At 40.6% G+C, this 26758-nt stretch overlaps 1 protein-coding gene across 2 annotated transcripts in view; it reads right to left on the bottom strand.

Annotated features, from left to right (window-relative positions):
- The window catches only part of FSTL5 (follistatin like 5), an 841716-nt gene that overhangs the window by 580578 nt on the left and 234380 nt on the right, over positions 1–26758 (bottom strand). For both annotated transcript variants that reach the window (XM_089670377.1, XM_089670378.1), the window contains exon 3: positions 11103–11136. In XM_089670377.1, the coding sequence (XP_089526503.1) occupies positions 11103–11136 (34 nt within the window). The remainder of the gene's footprint in view (positions 1–11102; positions 11137–26758) is intronic.

Raw genomic sequence — 26758 nt, 5'->3', positions numbered from 1 at the left:
TTACAATTTATTTCGGATCCTTCACTTATAATAAAGCAATATTACACTATTGGTACCACTTTGCCCTCTGGCTCATTATTTTGCAAGCCTTTCAAGGTGGAGCACCCTGCAGATCATTATCAGGAGTCTGGACGACGTTGGACCTACTGGTGGATTTGAGGTGACCCCAAAGTGTGAATCACACCATCCCTGTGAGTCTGCCACAGCACTGGATGTCGCCATAACCAATGACCAGACCTGCCACTATGGATTATATATACATACAATGCTCAGACTGTAGGTCCTATGTCTGCCAATGCTTCTAAGTAAGACTTTGGGAGTAAAGCCTTTCAATAAAGTAATACATTGATTCCGGCTAGACTGTTCTTAAAGGATAAGTTCACCTATTGGAACATGTTACATGTTCCACCCATTTTTAGCCTCTCACCCTGATCCACAATGCCGCCCTCCTCGTGACAGCGGGTGGAGGATCCTCACTCCGCTGTCACAATTGATGCAACTGAATGCCTACAAGCATCATAAGCAGGGCAAAAGGGGCAACTGCCCAGGGCCCAGTCAATGTTTTGAGGCCCAAAGCAGGTGCCCCATGAGCCCATGCTACCTGCAAATTTTGGGCCCCATTGGCACTACAGAACAACCGGCACTACGGAACAAACACTATTCAAGGGTGACAGCTAGGACAGGCCTCCAGGAGAAAGGCAGTGTCTATTGTTTTTGAATCCCCAGCAAGGAAGGAGTGGGTGGGGCCATGAGCTGCAAGGTTTGCTCTGACCCCGCCCCATGCTATGATGCCTGTATGCCCAAGACACCACAGGGTAGGAGGTGATAGTGGGAGCGCCCGGGAGTACTGAGAGGTGAGCCTGCAGATGGTGAGCGGAGCTCGGCCGGCCGAGACCAGGTATGTGCTTCTCCCCTTGCTGTTCCTAAACCCTGACTTGGCAGTGGCGGTTCTGTAAATAGAGATGAATAGAGATGTGGCACTGGCACACATGACATCTTCCACAGGCGGGCATAGTGAAACACAACACTGCTTGAGCTTGATTCATTTATTTTAGGCTTGGTTCACATCTATGCAGGTTTGTGCAGATGCAGCTGCCCATTCATGTGAATGCATCCGCAGTCTCTGGGCATCTTCTGTAGTACTTCCGCAGTCTCTGGTCATCTCTTATAGTATGTCTGCAGTCTCTGGCCATCTCCTATAGTATATTTGCAGTCTCTGGTCATCTTTTGTAGTACATCCGCAGTCACTGGTCATCTCCTGTAGTACATTCACAGTCTCTGGTCATCTCCTGTAGTATGGCTGCAGTCTCTGACCATCTCCTGTAGTATGGCTGCAGTTTCAAATCATTTCTTATAGTATGGCTCCAGTCTCAAATCATCTCTTGTAGTATGTCTACAGTTTTTGACTATCTCTTGTAGTAAGTGTATTATTGTACTGCTTTACTTGCTCAATTATTTGGAATAGCTCTTCTATTCTGTGAGCATTAATATAGTGCAGTACCCTCCAGCAACCATTGCATAGTAGTGATCTGCTGTAATCTCTAGCAACAAATCAGTTAGCAGTAATGATGTGCAGTAACCTCTAGCCACCAATCAGTTGGCAATAATAATGTGCTGTAACATCTAGCAATCAATCAGTAAGCAGTAATGATAAGCAGTAATCTATAGCAACCAATCAGTGAGCAGCAATTATGTGTTGTAACCTCTGGCAACCAATTGTAATCACTCCATGAATTGCTGCAATAAACTGATTTTGAGTCTACCTGCTATTTTTTTGTATGTCTCAGAGCGTGGGGGCCCAAGAAAATGTTTGCCCAGGGCCCAATCGGTATTAAAGACTGCCCTGATTGTAAGCAATCAGGGCTGACAGCTTGGAGTTCTCAATGAACTGCAAGGAGCGCTGGTGAGCGCTCTCATAGTCCATTGATTCTTCCTGCTCTCAAGTAACTGCCTGCTTATATGAGGTATGGGCAGAGAACTATGCAGAGAGTCTGCAGGAGACTGAGATTGCACCTGCGATCTGCTGATCGCAGGTGCAATACTCCACAGCCTCCTTTAGAAAAAAAAAATGGTGCAATGCTTTACAGTCTTCTTTAGAAGAAAAAAAAATGGACATTTTTTTACCTGCAAAGGTGAACTTATCATTTAATATTGGGTCAGCCTGTCTGGGCAATTTAGAGGGAAATTGAAGTCCAGGGGTAGAAAAAACAATGACAACACAGAAAGTAGTTGGATGAGTGTGAAACAAGCTACACTTTTTAGAGGTCAGATTATTCAGTGTTTTATCAACATACATTTCATAGACTCCTTTACTGATTTATTTTTAAATATGAGGTGTATATTTCCTGTAGGATTACATGTTGATATTTCTTATCCTTAATGCTTTAATAGAAGTTATGTTAGGTTTCGAACTTGTAGTGTTTGTTTCTTCACTTTCTTATTTCACAAAACAGTCAAAGCACAGTTTGAACACTATACATTTATTGTGCACCTTCTTTATTTACTTCAATTCTTCATATTACGTATAGTGCATTGCATTATGCTATAAATACCCTGTTCCCTTATTTCAGTCACTTTTTAACTTTTGTTTACTGAATCTCAGTTAGACAATTTTGGTGTCTTCTAATTTATAATTATTTTTTAATCCTTTAAAGTGTTACTAAACCCAAAACAGTAAAATCAGTCTGTATATGCAGTAAAGCATGCTTGTTATACTAACTGTATAACTTAAGGGGTTAATCATCTGCATTGTGTAAAAAGGATGTTTGATCCTGTGTTCTTTGATCCTTTCCTTCTTCCATGTTCCCCAGTTCATCTCCTGATAGAACAGAGCCTCGGGGCACTCTGCACACGTTCAGTTTGGTGTGTATTGCTAGAAAGTGTTTTCTTTTTCTTGGGAGACTGCATGTTACCAGCACAGGGCCAATAACACTGCCCAGACAGAGGGTCAGGGGTTATGTAATCTCAAAGGGCAGTGAGTGGAGAATGAAAACTCCTCCTACAAACTTTAACCAGTGCTCAGCTGGACACTGATAGAAGTCACAAGACTGCTCTATCTGCTGATAAGAAAGGGTAATTAGCATTTTATATTTACTAAAGTAATTGCGTTTCCATGTTGTGTGTACTGTGGGAAACCAGACATAGTGAATGCAGGGTCCTGGGTTTAGTAACACTTTAAGTGCTTTAATCTTTATAATTTGATCTTATGCATTTATACATTTATTTTTTAAATCATATACATTTTCTATTTAAATGGTTTGTGTCATTTTAGCACTGATAAACCAAGCACTGAAACAAGTTGACTTATTGTTTCTGGCAAAAGAAAAATTTGACTCCATGACATTCTAATATATTTTGTTTTTACCACTGTGCTGTTTAGTTCCTCCTGTAGATCACTGTTGTGCTGTATGACACATTTTTTTGTTTTGCATCAGAAACCAATAGTCTGATATTGTACTGCAAAAATGAATTGTTTCCTTAATGTATGCCATCATTCACGTCCCTAATAGTCCCACAAAAGTACACTCCATCCACCATGCTTAAATGTTTGAGAGGTTTGTTTAGGATCAGGGGCGGACTGACCATTTGGAAACTCGAGCACTGCTGCCCAAGGGCCCGGGGTCAGTAGGGGGCCCCATGAGATGCCCCTGGTACCTTTTTCATAGGCTTTTTTGAGTTTGGGCAAGGACACAGGGACCCCATGATCCCCTATTGCCCGGGGGCCCCATGAGTTGTCAGTCCGCCCCTGTTTAGGATACTCTTTTGTGTATACTATAATGCTGCGTACTTTTACCAGACATTTAGGTTTGACCTACTTTTCTAGAAATTGTTTTAGTAGTGCAGAAAACATGCAGGTTTGTGGGTTTATTTTGTTAGACTGATCAAACCAAAGATTCTCAAGCACATCTGCCTTTAGATTCTTAGCCGCTACTACTCTAGGATCCTTTGTCACAAACCTGGGACCAATGGAGGCCTAGTTCTTTAGAAATCCTTTTGTGACATTGTCAAGTCTTAATGAGCTCTAATAGCTCTTCTGCTTGTAATTTCTCTGACCAGATTGCACTGCATTTCACATGAAATAATAGGGGTGGGCACATGATTCTCTAATTAAAGACATGACTTGACTTAACTCTTTTACAGATGTCACTGTCTTCAAGAATCACAAAGATATGGTAGGGAAAATCACCTTGCAATGGCATAACTAGCAAAGTTTTTGCAATCTTTTGTTATATGTGAATGTTTCATGTTTCCAACAGTCCCAAACATGGGAGAATACAAATAGGATAATAACAAATGTTTGCATAGACAGTCTGATTCTCACCAACTCCGTGAGACTGTAAAAAAAGGGTGGGCACAGACAATAGTTTGGTTAATCAATAGAGTTTGGTTAATCAGTTTACTTGAATATTAAAATTCTTCTCAGATTCTAACAGCAAGATACAATTAACAGATTATATATAGAGACATACACAGTTCTATTATGATCAACTCTTGTAAAAGTATACTGCTATACGTGTAGAAAAAATAAAAAAGTACTGCTAAAAGTACATTTATTTAATTCATTTAAAATATTATTTTTAAAGTCCATTAAGAAGTATAAAGTAACATAGATTTTATGTGTTGTATAATTTTTGCATTCTTAGATGGTCCGAGAGTTTAAAACAGGTGATTTGTTTTTAAACAAAATTTTAATGGAGTGCTATTAAATACTCTATGGGCCACATGGCCTTTAAATTATTTTACATTTATATAGAAAAGATCAAGCCATAAGCAGGGCACTGCTAATTTAATCAGAAAAAGCTGACACTATGCTCTGTGCAGTCAAGAATTACATGTCTGAAATTGATCTGTAAGCAAAAATCATTTTACATTTAGATGTTAAGGTAAGCGTAAAATTAAAAGGATCAATATCCTATGTGACATATATAGTAATTAATGATCTGCAAATCAATACTTTTTCTTTCCATGATACAAACAGCACAGTATTTTAGCTGATTATTACATGCTTGCAAAATTATAATGTGATTAAAATATAAATACTAATTTGGAATAGCTCAAATTAAAATATAAATGCAACATTTGAAGACTTTGTGCTCTTACATGTACATTAGTGAATTATTAAAAATCCACCAGAATCAGTGCAGGACACACCACATATGCAGGCTGGCATCCCCTACTATGTTAATATCACCCAACCATATGTCCTTCTGCATCAGACCGGTTGCGAATCATTACTCCTTCTCATACATCATAATGAATAGTAGCTGACAAACATACTAATGCTTTTCTTTTTGTTTTGTTTTTTTGCTTTCAAAATTACCCACTCCCAGCACCACCATTGTTATCAAATTTGTTAAAGTTGAGACTTGGATACATTGACTCCTATGCTACCCTTTAACTCCCACCCCCCTCTAATTTATTGGTTAAAAAATACCTTTTACTTACCTAATTCTGTGGTCTTGTAATTATTATTATTATTATACAGTATTTGTATAGCACCAACAGTTTGCTCAGCACTGTACATTATAATGGGAGACAATACACGAGACAGCACAGTAACAATACAATACAATACACGAGGGGTTCAAGGGCCCTGCTCCTTGGAGCTTACAATCTAGGAATGCAATCGGTCCTAAGTCTTTTCATTTCTGGACTTCAGACTGTCTATTATGGTGTGCCCAGATCATCTCCTGGGTGAGGTGGACACTTTTTTATTAGCTGTTGAGCATCAGAGTCCTCTCAACAAGACCTGTTGGACTCAAGCATGAATTTCAGTGCTCCGTCACTGAGCTCCTGAAGGCATGTAATGGTGGACTAAGATGAGTCCAAAAAGCAAGAGGGTTTTATTATTAGTGAACGAGTGAGTAGAAAAGAAAAAGTGGGAGTGGGGACAACAATTGCCCATGGGATTTACATTTTTTAAATTTAAACTAATCCATAATAGATTTCAATATCCTTTGTCTTTATTTAAAAAAAATCAACTAAGGTGACATTGTCACTAGCAGAAAGGAAGGTAACACACACAAAATTGTTAATAGATATAAGAAATATATCACACAGATTGCGCCCTTCCTCACAAACACACTACTAAATATTTATATGCAGACAAAAGAGGAAGAAGTAAAAGGACTAAACATTTTGATTATATTAACATAAATGTGTGGTGAATAACAAGGTATTTTGGGTTGATGTTGCAGCAACCAATCTATTTTGTTTAATAAAGATTTCTGTTGCTTAGGGTCTAAATAAAGGGTACATGTAACAAACTGATCACACAGTTGTCCTGCCATTGCAAGAAGGGCTTAAAAAAAGTCCTTCAGGAAATATCTACTATGTATTTTTTCAATGAAAGTTGTAAAATTAAAACGTTTGAAAAGAACTTTAGAGACTATTTCAACATGAAACATTTGATATACCATTTTAGCGATTTGGTTTACATCTACTTGTAACGAATACAAAGCTTTTTAAATCAATAATATTTACAAAACAATTGTCATGTATCTGCTGTATGAGAACTCTAAGTATAAAAATGTATTTATATTGTAAAGAATACGTTCTCATTAAAGCTGATCTCTGAAATTCTAAAAAGTGCAGGGAATAAATGCTAATTATATCTACGGTTATTGAATGAGACTGTAATGTTTACCATAGTGCCCACTCTGGCCGACTTCAGCATTGTCCTCTTCTCCATAAAGTTCTGAGCTGTGGGTGGTCCCTCTCTTTCATCACATACAATGCAGAGCTATTAACCCCTACATTGTACATTGTGGAGGTAAACATGCGACTGTTGAAGAGAACACCTTATAAAGTCAGCACGCTGGATCAGTTGCAAGGATGGAGGAAACCTGCTAGAGCCAGGAATAAGGTAAGTATTATTCCTTTATTCTGTACCCATAAACTTAATGAGCATGAAACCCTTGCTAGCATGGGGCCTCCACAGCAAAGGTAATTTTTTTTCCAGCCCGGAGTTCAGCTTAAAAAATGTATAAGAGATCACTTTAATTGTAAAACTTGAGGATCAGACCACCAAAAGAAAGACACAAAGTGAGGTTATAGAAAAAGAGTAGATTCACTAAGAATTCCTAGTTAAGGCTGTGCCAGAAAGTTTCATTTATTTCACTAAAGCTTTTGTTAGTAGTTGAATGACCTCTCTGTTAGATTGGAATGCATTTGTTCTTTGCACAAGAATATCTCTTTTATCGTTTTCTCTTTTTATTCCCTTTTTAAGTTTGTTTTTTTTTTTGTTTTTTTTTTAGATTCTCAGCATTACTTGGTTGATGCATCCTATCAACCATGATTTTCTTTCTTACCAAACATTAATTAGAAGTTGTTGTATTAAGGCCTGTGTGATCCTAAAGGGAAACCGTGTTTTGCTGTACTATTAAGTACAACATTAGGAATAATGACTCTTAAATTACATTTATTTTCCTAGCGATAGGCATATATCAAGCAGTTTCTGTTTTCTAATATCTTTTTTAGTAGACTCACTATAAAACAGTACACTTCTAATATGTAACACAAGTATTCCAAATATATTTTAAAAGAGTTTTGATTACATTACCTTATCTTTTAAATAGACCACCACTTTAAAAGAAATAAGGATTTATATATAGTTTCTTTAGTATATTTAGGACTAAATAGACGAAAATTCTAACGTTTTCATTGTTCAGATAACCATTATACAGTATGTTCCATATTAATATTTTGTATTTTCATTCACATCCAACCAATGAAACTCCATGTTCCTTTTCATATGTTTAAGGATAGTGGAGAGAAGTGCTTAGAGTTCTATCCAGGTGATGCAGATGTAGGAATGAATAGAAACTGGACCCAAGCTAAATTAAAAGGAAGCAGTCCATGTATAGGGGTTGAGACCATAAGTTAAAAAGTCCATAGGCAACAGAGGGGATCCTGGTGTAATATTTCCCAGGGACACTTGTGATGTAAAGGCAGCCAGCTATCAGAGCAAGAAGCAGCTCTAAAGGCAAACAGGAGAGAAAGACAGCAGCGCCAATCTGAGTGTAGTATTTCCATTTAATATAGGTAAGAAAACTTACAGGAAAAGAGCAGCAAAGCGCATGTATGCGGGCCTGGGGAAGGAGCATGCATGCTTCGAATGTGCGTCTCCGCCACACCTCCTGCTTCCGGTGACATGTCAGCTGTCTGCCCCTGTGTGTCTCTCCAGCAGTCCTGGAGCCCTGGAATCCACCAGCGTGACCAGGACAAAGGACAACACCGCTTTCAGCTACCTAGGCCCACACCACTCAGAGAGGCTTTCTGCTTACATGCTCTTTACTGCTTGTTTCCTGTGAGTCTTGTAAACAAATACTACATTCAGATTGGCGCTGCTGTCTTTCTATCCTTTCCATATGCTTATCTGTCTATTCTTAGCTGCTCTGGTGCTTGTTATCATTGATCAGCGTTTTCAAATCATCCGCCTCCCTGCTTGCTCTTTTGAAACAGAAAAATGGAATTTCAATTAGAAAGAGAATGTCCAAATGTAAACAGCTGCTGATGTATATGTATATGAATCTGGTGCAGCTGTGCATACCAACCAAACAGTTTCTAACGTCAGCTTGTTCAATTAAGCTTTAACAATAAAACCTAGAAGCTGATTTTTATGCACAGCTTCACCAGATTCTGTGTGTACTAGCTTTAGGCACCCCCTGCCCCTCCCCCAACCAAACACACAACATATGTATTAGGCTGACCATTTTTCCCTATTTTACAGGGTCAGTTCCCGCTAGAAGCAGGCTGTCTTCCAATAAAAAAGAGTCCCTGGCCAAGGAGCTGTGTGATATTTTTCTATAGAAAAGTCTCTCAGGTTTAACAATTAAAAGCTACTTGGCTGCCTACCCTGGAGGAGAAGGAGAAAGGAGAAGGGTGCAAGCATTAGCTCCCTAGCTGCCTAGCAGTATTTAATGACCTCTACCCACTATGAAAAGTCCATGAACTGGGCCATAGATACAGCAGAGATAATGAAGTCTAACTCCTCCACTGTGAGACTTAACACTGATCACAAGTGAAGATGCACCTGTGAAGTTGAGCTGGAATACAACATAGAAAACCTTGCACCTTGTTCCACAGAACACTTGACTTCATGCTAGGACTGACAGCAGCACCAAAAGCACCAGAAGCTGCCCTAACTCCCTACAGAGGTCATGCTCAGGTGACTGGCTGAGGACCCCTGGCAAGTTAGGCTGGGAATAACTCTAGTCTTTTCTACACACAAACTGTCTGCAATAACTATTCTCTTGCTCTCTATGACAGACTAGTTGACTTTGCTTACTCTGCTGGATCACATAGAGGCAACTGTGCTGTGTCCTGGGGTGTATATACATCTGACCCCTGCACTCTGTTACCCACAGCACATGCTGCCTCATTCATCCAATCTGGACAACCTGTATGCCCTAGTGTAAGCTGCATCTGGTGGACCACATTGTGGATATACAGTATATGGTGGAGGATCACATTTTGTGGTGGAATTGATTCTTCAGTTGTGGATGGTGGAGGATATCCCCTGGTGCACATAGATATTTTTTATCATCCTTATATGTATGGACTTTTGATGCACATTTACTTTTCTGTCTTATATTGCTTATGTGGATGTTTCTGTGTCACAGAGGCAGATGCCTTTACTGTGCATAAGGACTTTTTAGGTTAAGATTGAATAATTTGATATTAATACCACTAATTCTCTTTAAGACAATTGAACAAAACCTGTCAGGATCACCGGAAAAGAAGTTGGCAAGTAAGGAGTGAATTATTGGGGATAATAAGAAAGGGAACAAGCAGGAATTCATAGCTCATAAACAAATTGACCTAAAATGTACAATAGCAAATAGGGCAATCTAATGATGTCAAGTGCCTTCATTTTTGTCAAATGTTAACACTTACTGGCACATCAATTAAATCCTTTTGTGCAGATTGTTCAGATGAAAACAGTAATAGACATATGATGAGTAAGTCATGAAAATATGCAATCATGCTTTGACTGCTGGTGACAGTCATATTTTGATTTCAAAGATGTGTTGATTGTCAAAAAATAAAGTGCACTAGCATAATATTAAAATTGACCATGGATATGTAACCCTACAGCTACCTGTAAAATCAATACTCATTTTCTACATTTAATTTCCTTTCATTCAGTAAATTCACAGTAATTATTTTTTAGAACTGATCTTTGTTTTATTTTAACCCAACATTTCACACAGGTTCCCAAATTATATAGCAAATTTAACTGTGTCTTAAAGAGCATCTATAGCCCTTTTTCAAACACATGTGATATACTTTTGGATTTATTTGCTGCAGTAAATGCAAAAAAAGGCGGTGCACTTTGCAAGGAAATGTTTCACTTTGTAAGTGAAGTTCCCTTACAGTAGCTAAGCTATTGTGGTGAAAATTCTCTTAGCAAAAAATACCTAATAAAGTGCAAGAAAAAAAATATATATTTTTGTGTGTATATGATTGGATGATGGAAGGCAGTAAACCTTCAATTCATTCACTAAGCTAGGAGAAACCTTCCTTTCAAAGTCAACAGTCTATTTGAGTTTAGTAAAGCAATGTATCTTCTTCAATAAAGGTTCCTTATCTTCCTGTTCACAACTTTCGTTTACTGCATACTGGGATGAAATAACTTCCTTGTATGTGCACGGGAGTTACATCATCCTGGGAGATCTATCGGGATGGCTGGATGATGCAGAATCTGGAAAAAGTTGTGTAGAAGAATGTTGGAACTGGAGAAGAAGCAAGTGGTTCTTGAATAATTGGACAGAAGGTGAGTATATCTCTGCTGTAGGTGTGAACCTATTTATAACATTTGTCTCTTGCTTTCTTACTTTCTATACTTATGTCAATGGTAAAAAAACTGTTGTTTTCCTACCGTGTCATTGTATTGAACTGAGTGTTTTCTGGGCACGCTGCCTAGATCTCTGTTAGTTAACCAACATTTGAAGCTGTGAAACGCCATGCTAAAATGTTTAAAACACACAGACAGAGAAGTAGACCAATTTCCCTTGTTATCTCTCATTTAATACTTTTGACACCCCTAACTTGCATCTGTTCACCAGGCAAAGTAAACAACTTAAAATAAAGTGATTTACCTTTGTTTCTTGTCACTTCATGATGTCTCTCTTGCTAAAACAGAAAATAGAAAGTAATGTTAGGCTTGCAGAATTAATTATTTACATGTTTACATTTATGCTCATACAATCACTCGTTAGATAGTTCAGTTGTAGAAAATACTCATATCCATTCAAATCAGATCCTAGGGTAAAATTTTACCAACACCTTTCCAACTAGCCCCTGTCTAGCATGTGTTTTAACCACCTGACAGGCTAGAAGAGAGCTGCATGAGAACTTCACAAATCATAGCTTCATTGCTGGGTTTTAAAGGGGAAATAAGCTTTTTTAACCAGCTACCCTAATGGCATACACATACATGTTTCACTAATAAAGCATTGTCACTGGTACTTTAAAACTTTAAAATATGTTGAGCACTCTTTTGGCACCACTTAAATTTGAAACTTCCAGATATGTGGACATGTTAAATTGAGCATATTATGCTGTTTCCTCTAGTGAAAAATACATGTCAAAATGATCGCTAGATACATATATGAATTAAAGACAACTAAAGATATTTGGAAATTTCTCCATATACAAATTCAGCTTAACTTTACAACTTATCCCCAACCAAACTTCCTTTTTGGTTAGTCTACATCCACATCCCATTTGAACACCAAAGAGGAGTCTTGTGAAGAAGATGGCACCAAGCTTCTCTTGCAAAGATTTGCATAAAAAAATCAGCGGTATACTATAAATTATGGGATCTATTGATCAGTTTGACGTGTGTTTTTTCATCCAGTGCTTATGCATTTTGCATCATATGCTCAGCATGAAACATATAGGTGTAAACAAGAAACACATAGACTTAGGACAATTCCACCAAAGAGATGTATACTTTTTTTATGAAACTCATTGGGGTTGACTTGTTAAAACTAGAGTGTGCAAAATCTGGTGTGCATCTGTAATCAGCTTACAGTTTTTTTTTCTCAAAGGTTAATCAAACAAGTTGAAGCTAGAAGCTTATTGGCTGCCATGCACAGCTGCACCAGATTTTGTTCTCTGCAGTTTTAGTAAATAAACCCTTTTGTGCTAATGTTTGCAATAAGTTTTTGTAAGCATTCCACCTCAATAGACTTAAGCTAGCCATAAATCGTTAGTGCTTTTTGGTTTAGCCAGTGGGCTTAATGATAAAAAAAGAACACATTCCTCTATCCACACCAACAAGGTAGATGGAGGAATCGTAGTTCAAAGTATTGTAACGTTCAAAGAAATCAATTTATTTTACTTATTTTTTATTTTAGAAAAAAAAATTAAATATACATGAGAACTAGATAATGAAATGTGACCTTTAATTGGTATAGAAGGTTAGCAGTAAGTCAAACAGGGACACTTAGTAAAGTGTTTGCATTATATAGTGCTACTTAAAAAATGCACAGGGAATTTTTCAATGTGGTCACTGTATCTAGAAAAAACACCCCCCCCCCCATCTGGGGGGACATTATAATATTGTACAAAACCTAACATTTACATATAATTAGTGCACCTCCAATGATGGGTTCACTACAACTGATGAAGAAGTCCGAACTGCATGAGAAAGTCACATAAACGTCATACAAAGAAAATATGCCTACTATAAGTGTTCTAGCCTTGGGACCTCTATGGAAATAAAAAAAAATAGAAATAAAAGAGAAGCCTGACTGGAAATTGTATCAACCCTAATAAAGGTTCTGCAGTCATGTGGAAAAAATATTTGATCACAGCTGAAAGTAAGATAATGTTCAAGGAAACCAAGGGGTATTTATTTTGCACTTCTGAAATGTAAATTTTTATTAAAACTGGATAATGAAAAGTGAATTTGAACTGGTATACAAGGATTCTATTATGCCAAACATGTATACTTACTGAAGTGTTTGCATCATATAGCACTACTGAAAATGAACAGGGAATTTGTCCATTTTACCACTGCAATCAGGCAAACCAACCTCCCTCCAACTGGAGGAACATTAGAATACGGTACAAGACCTACCAATTATATGTAATTGGTGCACCTACAATGAAGGGTTCACCACAACCGAGGATGAAGTCTGTCTTGCATGTAAAATAAAAACACATGAATGGCTATTCTAGCCTTGGGACCTCTATGGAAATGTGAAAAACAAAGAAAGCATGCCTGGAGATTTTATCAACCCTAATGAAAGTCCTGCAGTCATGTGGAAAAAATATTTGATCACAGCTGAAAGTAATGTAACATTCAAGGAAATCAAGGGGTATTTATTTATTTTTTATTTCAGAACTAAATGTAAATCTACATAAGGACTGGATAATGAAAAGTGACTAAACAGATAACTGCATAGTCAGGTCAAGGTTATGAGGACAGATTATAGCTGATGCTTTGGATATATTTAGCAATGAACAAAGAAGATTAAGTTGCTGTGTGATAAGTGTGTTTGAGATTTTAGAGGGAACTGTTGCAGCAAATCATCAGTTTGTTTTTCTTCCTGTTGTATTTAAGAGAAATAAAAACAACCGCTTAAACATAAATTTCCAGGGTTTTTAATGTTATTTTAACTGTATCTTTGAGAAGGGCAATGTGCCAAGATTTTAATCATGGTTTTCATTGTAGTTGCTCAGCCCTTTTTTTTGTTATTCACTAATTTTTTATTTTTGTATATTGTCCCACAGAGATATTAATGGGAAGCTATTATATAATTTTACGTGCAGGCAGTGTGATATTTCTCTGTGTGTTTATTTCTCATCTGTTGCTTTATGAATTGTTGATCAAACAATAATAATACTTTTAACTTTCATCCATAGATTTTTTGTATTAAATCAGTCATGATTTGGAGCAGTAGGTGACTTTACCATGCCTTAAAGCAAATCTGTACTATGGCTATGCATGCAAAGCACTATGTTTGCTTTGCCCCCTTTTATTTTTATTTTTGGCATGCATGTTAAAATTGCATTTTTGGCCTGAACATCTCTTAAAGCTCCATAAATAGTATAATTATTTTGAAAGCAGAGAACCTTTAGAATACAAAGATGGTAGTTGCAAGTGAGCACACCACCATAGTTTGATTTCTATTTTTTATAAAATGTAAAAGATGTTTTGAGTAAATTGACTATCCAGGTCTGGATAAAAGTGATCAGGCAGCTCCGTAGCTACCCAGGTTACTTTTGCCAGAAAGTCTAGAGCCTGCAAAAAATAAATACATATTTAGATAGATAGATAGATAGATAGATAGATAGATAGAGATACAGTGTATATGGTTAATGGCATCCCAGTCTTAGTCCATAGGGTTCAATATTGAGTTGGCCAACCCTTTGCAGCTATAACAGCTTCAAATTTTTTAGGAAGGCTGTCCATAAGGTTTAGGAGTGTGTCTATAAGAATGTTTTACCATTCTTCCCGAAGCGTACTTGTGAGGTCCGGCACTGATGTCAGACGAGAAGGCCTCGCTCACAGTCTCCACTCTAATTCATCCTAAAGGTATTCTATCGAGTTATGGTCAGGACTCTGTGCAGGTCAGTCAAGTTCCTCCATGCCAAACTTGCTCATCTATGTCTTTATGGACATTGCTTCGTGCACTGGTGCGCAGTCATGTTGGAACAGGAAGGGGTCATCCCCAAGCTGTTCCCACAAAAGTTAGGAGCATGACATTGTCCAAAATGTCTTGCTATGCTGATGCCTTAAGAGTTCCCTTCACTGACTAAGGGGCCAAGCCCAACCCCTGGAAAACAACTCCACACCATAATCCCCTCTCCACCAAACTTTACACTTAGCACAATGCAGTCAGGAAAGTACCATTCTACTGGCAACCACCAAAACCAGACACATCCATCAGATTGCCAGACAGAGAAGTGTGATTCGTCACTCCAGAGAACACGTCTCCACTGCCCTAGAGTTCAGTGGCAGCATGCTTTACACCATGCACGATGCAGCTGCTCGGCCATGGAAACCCATTCCATGAAGTTCTCTATGCACTGTTGTGGTAAACTGAAGAACACACAAGGTTTGGAGGTCTTCAGCTATTAACTCTGCAGACAGCTGGCGACTTCTGCTGTTTTTCCCAGTTGCTTCCACTTTGCTATAATACCACTAACAGTTGACTGTGGAATATTTAGTAGCAATGAAATTTTACGGATGGACTTTTTTGCACAGGTGGCAACCTATCACTTGAATTCATTTAGCTCCTATGAGTGACCCATCATTTGTAGAAGCAGTCTGCATGCCTAGGTGCTTGATTTTAAACACCTGTGGCCATGGAGGTGATTGGAACACCTGAATCCAATGATTTGGAGGGGTGTCCCAATACTTTTGCCAATATAATATATTTAAATATATATATATATATATATATATATATATATATATATATATATACTGTATATACACACACATAAAACAAGCTGATGGTTCCAATTGCACAATTGCCTTAAGGTATATCTAAATGGTGGGCAGATTTCACTTCATTTTCAATCCTGTAGCCCCAGCATGATGTAAATAAACACTCTCCAATGTGACAGAAATTGTATTAGCCAGTTGTCCTTGGTACATATGTCTTCATTGAAAGATTTCCTTTCTATACCTGTTTTGGGGACAACTAAAAATTTTAGATTTTTCCCTACGCTTATTTTCTGGTAACAATGATTGCAAGAACAAAGAGGAAAAGTAAACTCCCTTAGAGAAATAAGACTGGATATGGTTGAAAACCCTTCTCCACTCTATATGGTCCTATTTCATCCTAACTATGCAACTTTATAGCTCTGTCTTCAACCAAGAAAAAGGTTTTGGCCTGAGATACACTTTAATCTCACTTTCACTTTTATTAAAAGTATATTGTAATATAGGAGGGTGAAATTGTTATGCTTATTTTCATGTACTTGCAGAGGTTCTTAAAAAGACAAAGGGAATCTTATACATATCTGTTTATTAAATGCTGCTTTAAAAGAAGCCTATTGCAAAGGAAATATGTAGGTTCCACATAGTTAGAAAATTTTAATTTTGAAAATTCTAGTTGCCTGCGGCTTTAATACCTTAAGTTACAGACCTAAAATAAGGACTAAGTTTGAAGGAATGAAGCTGCATTACAAAAGCCAAAGCTGAGCAAAACTACAAACAGCAACTTGGGGCAGCACAGTGGCAAAGTCATCGTTAGCACTGCCACCTGGCAGCACTGGGGTTGTCAGTTATAATCCCAACCACGGCACTACCTGTGCAGAGTTTGAATGTTCTCCCTGTGTCTGTGTGGGTTTCCTCTGGTTTTCTCCCACACTCCAAAGACATACTGATAGGTAAATTGGCCCTTGTATGTTTATGCATGAACGTGAGCTGGGGACCTTAGATTATAAGCACCTTGAGGGCAGGGACTGATGTGAATGTAAAATATATGTAAAGCACTCCGTAAATTGATGGTGGTATATATACCTATAATAAAAAAAATCTAAACAGAAAACATTTCAAGACCCTGTCTACGCACAAGAAAAACATACAATTTTTAAAACTAATAATTTACTGGCCTTTTAAGACTGTACAACACAAGTCAAAGATAAAAAATGGCACTAGTTCTAGAATAAACGACACTAGTTTTCAAACCATTCTGCTTTTCACTTTGTGCTATTAAATAGGGATCCAGATGTTCTGCCTGGAAGTTCAAAAATCCAGAGTGAAAATAGAAGTCTTTAATCACAGCTAGTTCTAGCATTCAGTTATAATAAAACCAAGCACATGAAGAATATTTTCTGTTGCAGAAGCTTGATTATTAAAACTCTAAAGCTTAATTGATGAATGTGAGGTATATATTTCCTCAAATATGAAGCTGTCTCTTGTAACAAGACAATTGCAGGCACTAATTAGATAAACAACTTCCTATTCTGTTGCTTTTGCTGACTTTAAATTGCCCATTGACAGTGAAGATAGTCATTAGAAAGCTCAATTGCTTGCTGGTGACCTATGAAGTGGTTTCTCAGGCAGATAAAACAAAAGTAAAACCAACATAACTATACATTTTAACCTTTAATAAATGGCCAGATAGAATGCTAAGCTGCAATTAATTTTACCAGTATAAACTATACAGGGTTATGATCAAACCATGCATGTTGCTTTTGCAAATACTCTAAATATGTAAAAACAAAAGGAGCCCAACAAACCTAACTGCTATCGTTCCTCCTAAAAACACCAGCACACCACACTCTTGCATATAGGGCCCTTCTATTCCTTTAGTTTTATTGTAAATGGGCAGGGATGGCAAATAGTTAAGTCTGGAAGACTTTTGGATAACAATGTAATTTCCCTCAGAAGTCTATGGTTATATCATCCACTTGAGTCCCAGGGTCTTTTTTTTTACTGAAATCCCTTTGAGTCCCAGAGCTATTTTTTGTTTTCGCAATGTCCCAATTAAGCAAATGATACCTTTTAGCGTTCCAGCAATCTACCCCAACATATTATGCATTGTTTGAGACAGGGCTTTAATTTGTCAGGAAGCTTGGATACATATATTTTTATTTCCTTGGGTTTTTTTAATAATTAGTAAAAATTGAGAAAAAAATAAGGTTTCTGTAATTTTCCCGCAATGCAACATTTACATAATTTACCAACTCCAATACTGTATATTTATAAAAAAATATAATCAACAAAGTCTGCTGAATGATATCACATTAGTGCATCTTATATGCAATGTAGCGGAATAGTAATACTTAAAGTGATCAATAAATTTTACTTTAGTAAAACTTCTATGGAGTGCTGTGTAGAAAGATACAAAGCCCAGGGCTTAGCTTTATACCCCTGCTGTCACTAAGATGTTCTCAATTTTAGTACCAGAGGCTGCCAGACTCTTACAGAACCACTAAGTCCGGGTGCCATTTCATGATCATGCTTACACAAATAACTGCTTTCCCTGTGTAATTTAAAATGGCACCCGGGACTCAAATTTCATGGTGAGGGGAATAAAGGTGTTTGCGTGAGTGTGGTTTTGTGTTTATATCACTCCCTTTTCCCATATACCTGTATAATAGGTTTGCCAAGGAATACATCTAAAAGTGTTTAGAATTTATCTATGCTCCCCACTGACACCATCAACTGTGGAAGGGAGTATCATATCTTTATGCAGTTTAAGATTAAACCACTTCTCCTCCAACTTCATTGAGTGGCCACACGCTTTCTAAGAGTCCTAAGATGGAAATATTTTCTCCCAATTTCTCCTAAACACCATTTAGATATATGTACAGTATATTGTGGAAAAATAGATGAGTGCTAAACACACTGATGCGTCAAAACAAAAAATATGTTATACAATAAGTTAAAAATTCATTACTTATTTGTTATATGATAGTTTTTGATTAAACTTTATTTGGAACAGGTCACTTCACGATGATGATTTTTTTACTTATTGTATAGCACATTTTTTGTTTTTTGTTTTGATGCATTAGTGTGTTTAGCGCTGTCTCATCTATTTTTCTTTTTTGTTTTGGGTGAGTCTCTCATCTAGAGAGAGCAGGTATACTATTATGTTCTCTTGAATATTATCTGTGGCACAGTTCAATTTGATTTGCTAATTTGTATATTGTGATCACATCTCTTCTTACGCATCTCTTCTCCAGGGAAAATACATTTAGTGTTTTCAGCTGCTCTTCAGAGGTCCTCCAACCCCATTAATAACTTTGTTGTAGTGATGATACCTCTCACACTCACATCTGCTGGTGGTCAATACTTAGCATGTGTTTTGTACCACCATACTTGATGTAGTGTTTGTGACCTTCCTATGTTCTATGTTCACACAAAGAACTTTGTACCTGTTGTTTTCTTTGTATTTATTGAAAGCTTTCAATAAATTGAAACCTTTCATTTATAAGATATTTAAAAAAAAAATAATTTTGTTGTTCTCTATACTCTCACCAGTATCAGCACATCCTTCCTAGGGACGAGTAAACAGAATTGTATAGGATAATCAAGTTGTGGCTGAAGCAGAGATCTGTAAAGTGATAGAATTATAGTCCTATCTCTTGCGTAGTTATCTTTTTTAATGCATGTTAATAGTCTTCTAGTTCTGCTTGCTGCAGCTTGACATTGCATGCTATTAATGAGCCTGTTATCTTCTAGGATCCCAGGTCCTTTTCCTCCCTCGATTTTCCCCCAGAGGTGCTCTACCTACTGTGTAACTTGCATTCATATTTCAGCCCCCAAGTGCATTACTTTACATTTTTCAAAAATAAACCTCATTTGCCATGTAACTATCCACCCTATTATTATTAGAGATGAGCGAATCGAAGTAGCCGAAGTGGAATTCGAGTCGAATATCGGAAAAATTTCGATTCGCGCCGAATCCGAAAAATAGCCTACTTCGGACGCGCGAATCGAAATTTTTCCGAAAATGGCGGCGGACATGTGCGGCGACGGAGCGGGGATGTCTGGGAAGGCGCGCAGACAAGGCGCGCTGACCCATAATGCATTCCTCAATGACATGTGATCGCATCAGCATTCAGCAGCCAGCCAGCCAGCACTGTGTAATGGTCGAGCTATAAATAGTGGCCATTTTGGAATTCTTCATTTGCCTGCAGTCATTGAACAGAGGCAGACCGCTCTGTATTAGGGACAGAGTTAGGGCCACAGAAACGTTACTTGGGGACAGAGAAACGTTACTTAGGGACAGAGAAGCATTACTCAGGGACACAGAATTGTTAATGAGGGCCACAGAATCGTTACTTAGGGACAAAGAAACGCTAGTTAGGGCCACAGAATTCTTACTCAGGGACAGACAGAATTGTTACTGAGTGCCAGAGAATTGTTACTTAGGGCCACAGAAACGTTATTAGGGCCACAGAATTGTTACTCAGGGACAGACAGAATTGTTACTGAGTGCCAGAGAATTGTTACTTAGGGCCACAGAAACTTTAGTAAGGGCCACAGAATTGTTACTCAGGGACAGACACAGAATTGTTACTGAGGGCCACAGAACTGTTACTTAGGGCCACAGAAACGTTATTAGGGCCACAGAATTGTTACTCAGGGACAGACAGAATTGTTACTGAGTGCCAGAGAATTGTTACTTAGGGCCACAGAAACTTTAGTTAGGGCCACAGAATTGTTACTCAGGGACAGACACAGAATTGTTACTGAGGGCCACAGAACTGTTACTTAGGGCCACAGAAACTTTAGTTAGGGCCACAGAATTGTTACTCAGGGACAGACACAGAATTGTTACTTAGGGCCACAGAATTGTTACTCGCACAGACACAGAATTGTTACTCAGGGACACAGAATTGTTACTGAGGGCCACAGAACCGTTACTTAGGGCCACAGAATTGTTACTCGCACAGACACAGAATTGTTACACAGGGACACAGAATTGTTACTGAGGGCCACAGAACCGTTACTTAGGGCCACAGAATTGTTACTCAGGGACACAGAATTGTTACTGAGGGCCACAGAACTGTTACTTAGGGCCACAGAATTGTTACTCGCACAGACACAGAATTGTTACTCAGGGACACAGAACTGTTACTGAGGGCCACAGAACTGTTACTTAGGGCCACAGAATTGTTACTCGCACAGACACAGAATTGTTACTCAGGGACACAGAACTGTTACTGAGGGCCACAGAACTGTTACTTAGGGCCACAGAATTGTTACTCAGGGACACAGAATTGTTACTGAGGGCCACAGAACTGTTACTTAGGGCCACAGAATTGTTACTCGCACAGACACAGAATTGTTGCTCAGGGACACAGAACTGTTACTGAGGGCCACAGAACTGTTACTTAGGGCCACAGAATTGTTACTCGCACAGACAGAGAATTGTTACTCAGGGACACAGAACTGTTACTGAGGGCCACAGAACTGTTACTTAGGGCCACAGAATTGTTACTCGCACAGACACAGAATTGTTACACAGGGACACAGAATTGTTACTGAGGGCAACAGAACCGTTACTTAGGGCCACAGAATTGTTACTCAGGGACACAGAATTGTTACTGAGGGCCACAGAACTGTTACTTAGGGCCACAGAATTGTTACTCGCACAGACACAGAATTGTTACTCAGGGACACAGAACTGTTACTGGGGGCCACAGAACTGTTACTTAGGGCCACAGAATTGTTACTCGCACAGACACAGAATTGTTACTCAGGGACACAGAATTGTTACTGAGGGCCACAGAACCGTTACTTAGGGCCACAGAATTGTTACTCGCACAGACACAGAATTGTAACACAGGGACACAGAATTGTTACTGAGGGCCACAGAACCGTTACTTAGGGCCACAGAATTGTTACTCAGGGACACAGAATTGTTACTGAGGGCCACAGAACTGTTACTTAGGGCCACAGAATTGTTACTCGCACAAACACAGAATTGTTACTCAGGGACACAGAATTGTTACTGAGGGCCACAGAACCGTTACTTAGGGCCACAGAATTGTTACTCGCACAGACACAGAATTGTTACACAGGGACACAGAATTGTTACTGAGGGCCACAGAACCGTTACTTAGGGCCACATAATTGTTACTCAGGGACACAGAATTGTTACTGAGGGCCACAGAACTGTTACTTAGGGCCACAGAATTGTTACTCGCACAGACACAGAATTGTTACTCAGGGACACAGAACTGTTACTGAGGGCCACAGAACTGTTACTTAGGGCCACAGATTTGTTACTCGCACAGACACAGAATTGTTACACAGAGACACAGAATTGTTACTGAGGGCAACAGAACCGTTACTTAGGGCCACAGAATTGTTACTCAGGGACACAGAATTGTTACTGAGGGCCACAGAACTGTTACTTAGGGCCACAGAATTGTTACTCGCACAGACACAGAATTGTTACTCAGGGACACAGAACTGTTACTGGGGGCCACAGAACTGTTACTTAGGGCCACAGAATTGTTACTCGCACAGACACAGAATTGTTACTCAGGGACACAGAATTGTTACTGAGGGCCACAGAACCGTTACTTAGGGCCACAGAATTGGTACTCGCACAGACACAGAATTGTTACTCAGGGACACAGAATTGTTACTGAGGGACACAGAATTGTTACTGAGGGACACAGAATTGTTACTCAGGGACAGACACAGAATTGTTACTCAGGGACAGACACAGAATTGTTACTCAGGGACACAGAATTGTTACTGAGGGCCACAGAACCGTTACTTAGGGCCACAGAAACGTTACTCAGGGACACAGAATTGTTACTGAGGGCCACAGAACCGTTACTTAGGGACACAGAATTGTTACTCAGGGACACAGAATTGTTACTGAGGGACACAGAATTGTTACTGAGGGACACAGAATTTTTACTGAGGGACACAGAATTGTTACTGAGGGACACAGAATTGTTACTCAGGGACAGACACAGAATTGTTACTCAGGGACAGACAGAATTGTTACTGAGGGCCACAGAAATGTTACTTAGGGCCACAGAAACGTTACTCAGGGACACAGAATTGTTACTCAGGGAAAGACACAGAATTCTTACTCAGGGACAGACACAGAATTGTTACTCAGGGACACAGAATTGTTACTGAGGGACACAGAATTGTTTCTCTGGGACACAGAATTGTTACTGAGGGCCACAGAACTGTTACTTAGGGCCACAGAATTGTTACTCGCACAAACACAGAATTGTTACTCAGGGACACAGAATTGTTACTGAGGGCCACAGAACCGTTACTTAGGGCCACAGAATTGTTACTCGCACAGACACAGAATTGTTACACAGGGACACAGAATTGTTACTGAGGGCCACAGAACCGTTACTTAGGGCCACATAATTGTTACTCAGGGACACAGAATTGTTACTGAGGGCCACAGAACTGTTACTTAGGGCCACAGAATTGTTACTCGCACAGACACAGAATTGTTACTCAGGGACACAGAACTGTTACTGAGGGCCACAGAACTGTTACTTAGGGCCACAGATTTGTTACTCGCACAGACACAGAATTGTTACACAGAGACACAGAATTGTTACTGAGGGCAACAGAACCGTTACTTAGGGCCACAGAATTGTTACTCAGGGACACAGAATTGTTACTGAGGGCCACAGAACTGTTACTTAGGGCCACAGAATTGTTACTCGCACAGACACAGAATTGTTACTCAGGGACACAGAACTGTTAATGGGGGCCACAGAATTGTTACTTAGGGCCACAGAATTGTTACTCGCACAGACACAGAATTGTTACTCAGGGACACAGAATTGTTACTGAGGGACACAGAATTGTTACTGAGGGACACAGAATTGTTACTCAGGGACAGACACAGAATTGTTACTCAGGGACAGACACAGAATTGTTACTCAGGGACACAGAATTGTTACTGAGGGCCACAGAACCGTTACTTAGGGCCACAGAAACGTTACTCAGGGACACAGAATTGTTACTGAGGGCCACAGAACCGTTACTTAGGGACACAGAATTGTTACTCAGGGACACAGAATTGTTACTGAGGGACACAGAATTGTTACTGAGGGACACAGAATTTTTACTGAGGGACACAGAATTGTTACTGAGGGACACAGAATTGTTACTCAGGGACAGACACAGAATTGTTACTCAGGGACAGACAGAATTGTTACTGAGGGCCACAGAAATGTTACTTAGGGCCACAGAAACGTTACTCAGGGACACAGAATTGTTACTCAGGGAAAGACACAGAATTCTTACTCAGGGACAGACACAGAATTGTTACTCAGGGACACAGAATTGTTACTGAGGGACACAGAATTGTTTCTCTGGGACACAGAATTGTTACTGAGGGACACAGAATTGTTACTGAGGGACACAGAATTTTTACTGAGGGACACAGAATTGTTACTCAGGGACAGACACAGAATTGTTACTCAGGGACAGACAGAATTGTTACTGAGGGCCACAGAAATGTTACTTAGGGCCACAGAAACGTTACTCAGGGACACAGAATTGTTACTCAGGGACACAGAATCGTTTAATTAAAGAGTATGTCAGACAACATGCAGAGGAGTGGCAGAGGAGGCAATGTTTTAGGAGCGAGCAGACGTGGCAGCAGAGGAAGGGGTCGAGGCAGCACTATTCGCAGCCAGAGGCTAGTGCTCCCGGTGTCATCCAGTACAGTGAGGAAGAGCTAACAGAGGGCGGTCAGGAACGGGGGGAGACATCCGCCTCTTCAGCAGCCAGGCGAAGAAGTAGTGGCGAGGAGAGTGGCTCGGTAGCCAGTCTAGAGACAGGTCTGTCTCCTGACCCACACGCAGCCAAGGGGGCTAGTAGTGAGGCGGAGACCCTAATTGATGATGATGAGGCTGATCGCACTTGGCAGCCTCGTCGTCATCAGGCTATTGCTTCCGCATCATCAGGAGAAGAGGGTGGCAGCTTGGCAGCGAGCAAAACAGTCGGTGGGTTGTCTCCATCGCCACACTCTGCCATGTGCCACTTTCAGGTCTCCTCACACACTGCTGGTGTGTTGAATTTTTTGACATAGGGTGCTGGCAGATTACGGGCCTCCCATAGATGCTGCCAGGCCCCTAATCTGCCATGGGCCCCTATATACCGCCTCCTCATGCTGCTGCCAAGTCCAGAGTCTCTCATGGGTCCCTGTACGGCCTCCCATTGCTGCTGTCTCTATCGCCACACTCTGCCATGTGCCACTTTCAGGTCTCCTCACACACTGCTGGTGTGTTGAATTTTTTGACATAGGGTGCTGGCAGATTACGGGCCTCCCATAGCTGCTGCCAGGCCCCTAATCTGCCATGGGCCCCTATATACCGCCTCCTCATGCTGCTGCCAGGTCCAGAGTCTGTCATGGGTCCCTGTACGGCCTCCCATTGCTGCTGTCTCCATCGCCACACTCTGCCATGTGCCACTTTCAGGTCTCCTCACACACTGCTGGTGTGTTGAATTTTTTGACATAGGGTGCTGGCAGATTACGGGCCTCCCATAGATGCTGCCAGGCCCCTAATCTGCCATGGGCCCCTATATACCGCCTCCTCATGCTGCTGCCAAGTCCAGAGTCTCTCATGGGTCCCTGTATGGCCTCCCATTGCTGCTGTCTCCATCGCCACACTCTGCCATGTGCCACTTTCAGGTCTCCTCACACACTGCTGGTGTGTTGAATTTTTTGACATAGGGTGCTGGCAGATTACGGGCCTCCCATAGCTGCTGCCAGGCCCCTAATCTGCCATGGGCCCCTGTACCGCCTCCTCATGCTGCTGCCAGTTCCACAGTGTCTCATGCCATGTGCCACTTTCAGGTCTCCTCACACTGCTGGTGTGTTGAATTTTTTGACATAGGGTGCTGGCAGATTATGGGCCTCCTATAGCTGCTGCCAGGCCCCTAATCTGCCATGGGCCCCTATACCGCCTTCTCATGCTGCTGCCAGGTCCAGGCGAACGTAGTCACACAGGGGAGGAACTTCTCAGTGTAATGAACAGAGAAATCGACAGATGGCTGTCTCCGCGCAAACTGAAAATCGGAACCATGTTGAACGACAACGGAAAGAACATGGTGTCTGCTCTGCGTCAAGTAAGGTTGTGCCATGCGCCATGCATGGCTCACGTGTTCAATCTGGTTGTCAAGCGGTTCCTAAAATCCACCATCCCACTGCAAGACATCCTTAAAATGTCACGTAAACTTTGCATGCATTTCAGCCATTCCTACACCGCAAAGCACACCCTCCTTGAGCTGCAGCGGCAGAACGGAATTCCACAGCATCGCCTGATCTGCGACGTTGCAACAAGGTGGAATTCAACCCTACACATGGTAGACCGCCTTTACGAACAGCGAAAGGCCATCACCGATTTCCTGATGTTACAAGCGGATAAAGGTACTCCCCTGTGTAACTTCGATGTCAGCCATTGGCAGCTCATGCGTGACACCTGCCGCTTGCTCAGGCCCTTTGAGGAGGCCACGCTATTCGTGAGTCGGCAGGACTATGGGATGAACGACATCATTCCTCTGTTGCACGTCCTGGAACAAATGCTGTTAACAATGGCTGGTCAGGGTGCGGTAGACGTGGCGCACAGATCTCAACGCCACATGACCCCTGTGGGGGCAGGACAGGAAGAAGAGGAGGAGGTAGAGGAGGACATTTGTGCTCAGGAATTATTGAGTGAAATGGGTGGTTTTTCCACTCAGCGGACAGGAGTGGAGGAGCAGGAGCATCTGGTAGAGGAGGAGCAGGAGGAGACAGAGGACCTAGACGCACCGTGGCAGTATGCTGTGGAGATGGAGGCAGGGAGTCCCTCGCATTCCTTGGCACAAATGGCCCATAGCATGCTCGCTTGCTTGCGTAGCGACAGCCGAATAATAACCATCAGACAGAGGGATGACTTTTGGCTGTCCACCTTGTTGGACCCTCGCTACCGTTCAAAAATGGTGGCCTTTTTCACACCTGCTGAGAGGGAGGCCAAAATAACGTACTATAAAAACCACCTATGTAGTCAGTTGGTCTCTGCCTTTGTGCGCCAACGTCCATCCTCAGACACTGTGGGCCCTGTGCGCTCGCGTTCCGCTGCCATGGCAGCAAAGGAGGGGTGGGGTGGTAGGAGCAGTGGCAGCTCCACCAGCAGCGGCTGCCTCAGTCTGCAGTCGATGATGAGTAGCTTTCTTCACCAGCGCAGTGAGGAAACTACTGACCAGCCGCAGCAGCAGCAGCAGCATCAGGTGGACCTGGAGCAGGACCTCAAACAACAGGCTTGGGCCTACTTGGACAGCACCCTGCCA

The sequence above is a fragment of the Staurois parvus genome, unplaced genomic scaffold, assembly GCF_062004578.1.
Source record: "Staurois parvus isolate SC_StPar_1 unplaced genomic scaffold, SC_StPar_1.0 ptg000090l, whole genome shotgun sequence".
In the NCBI taxonomy this organism is placed as follows: domain Eukaryota; kingdom Metazoa; phylum Chordata; class Amphibia; order Anura; family Ranidae; genus Staurois; species Staurois parvus.
This window is presented reverse-complemented; position numbering and strand designations above follow the sequence as displayed.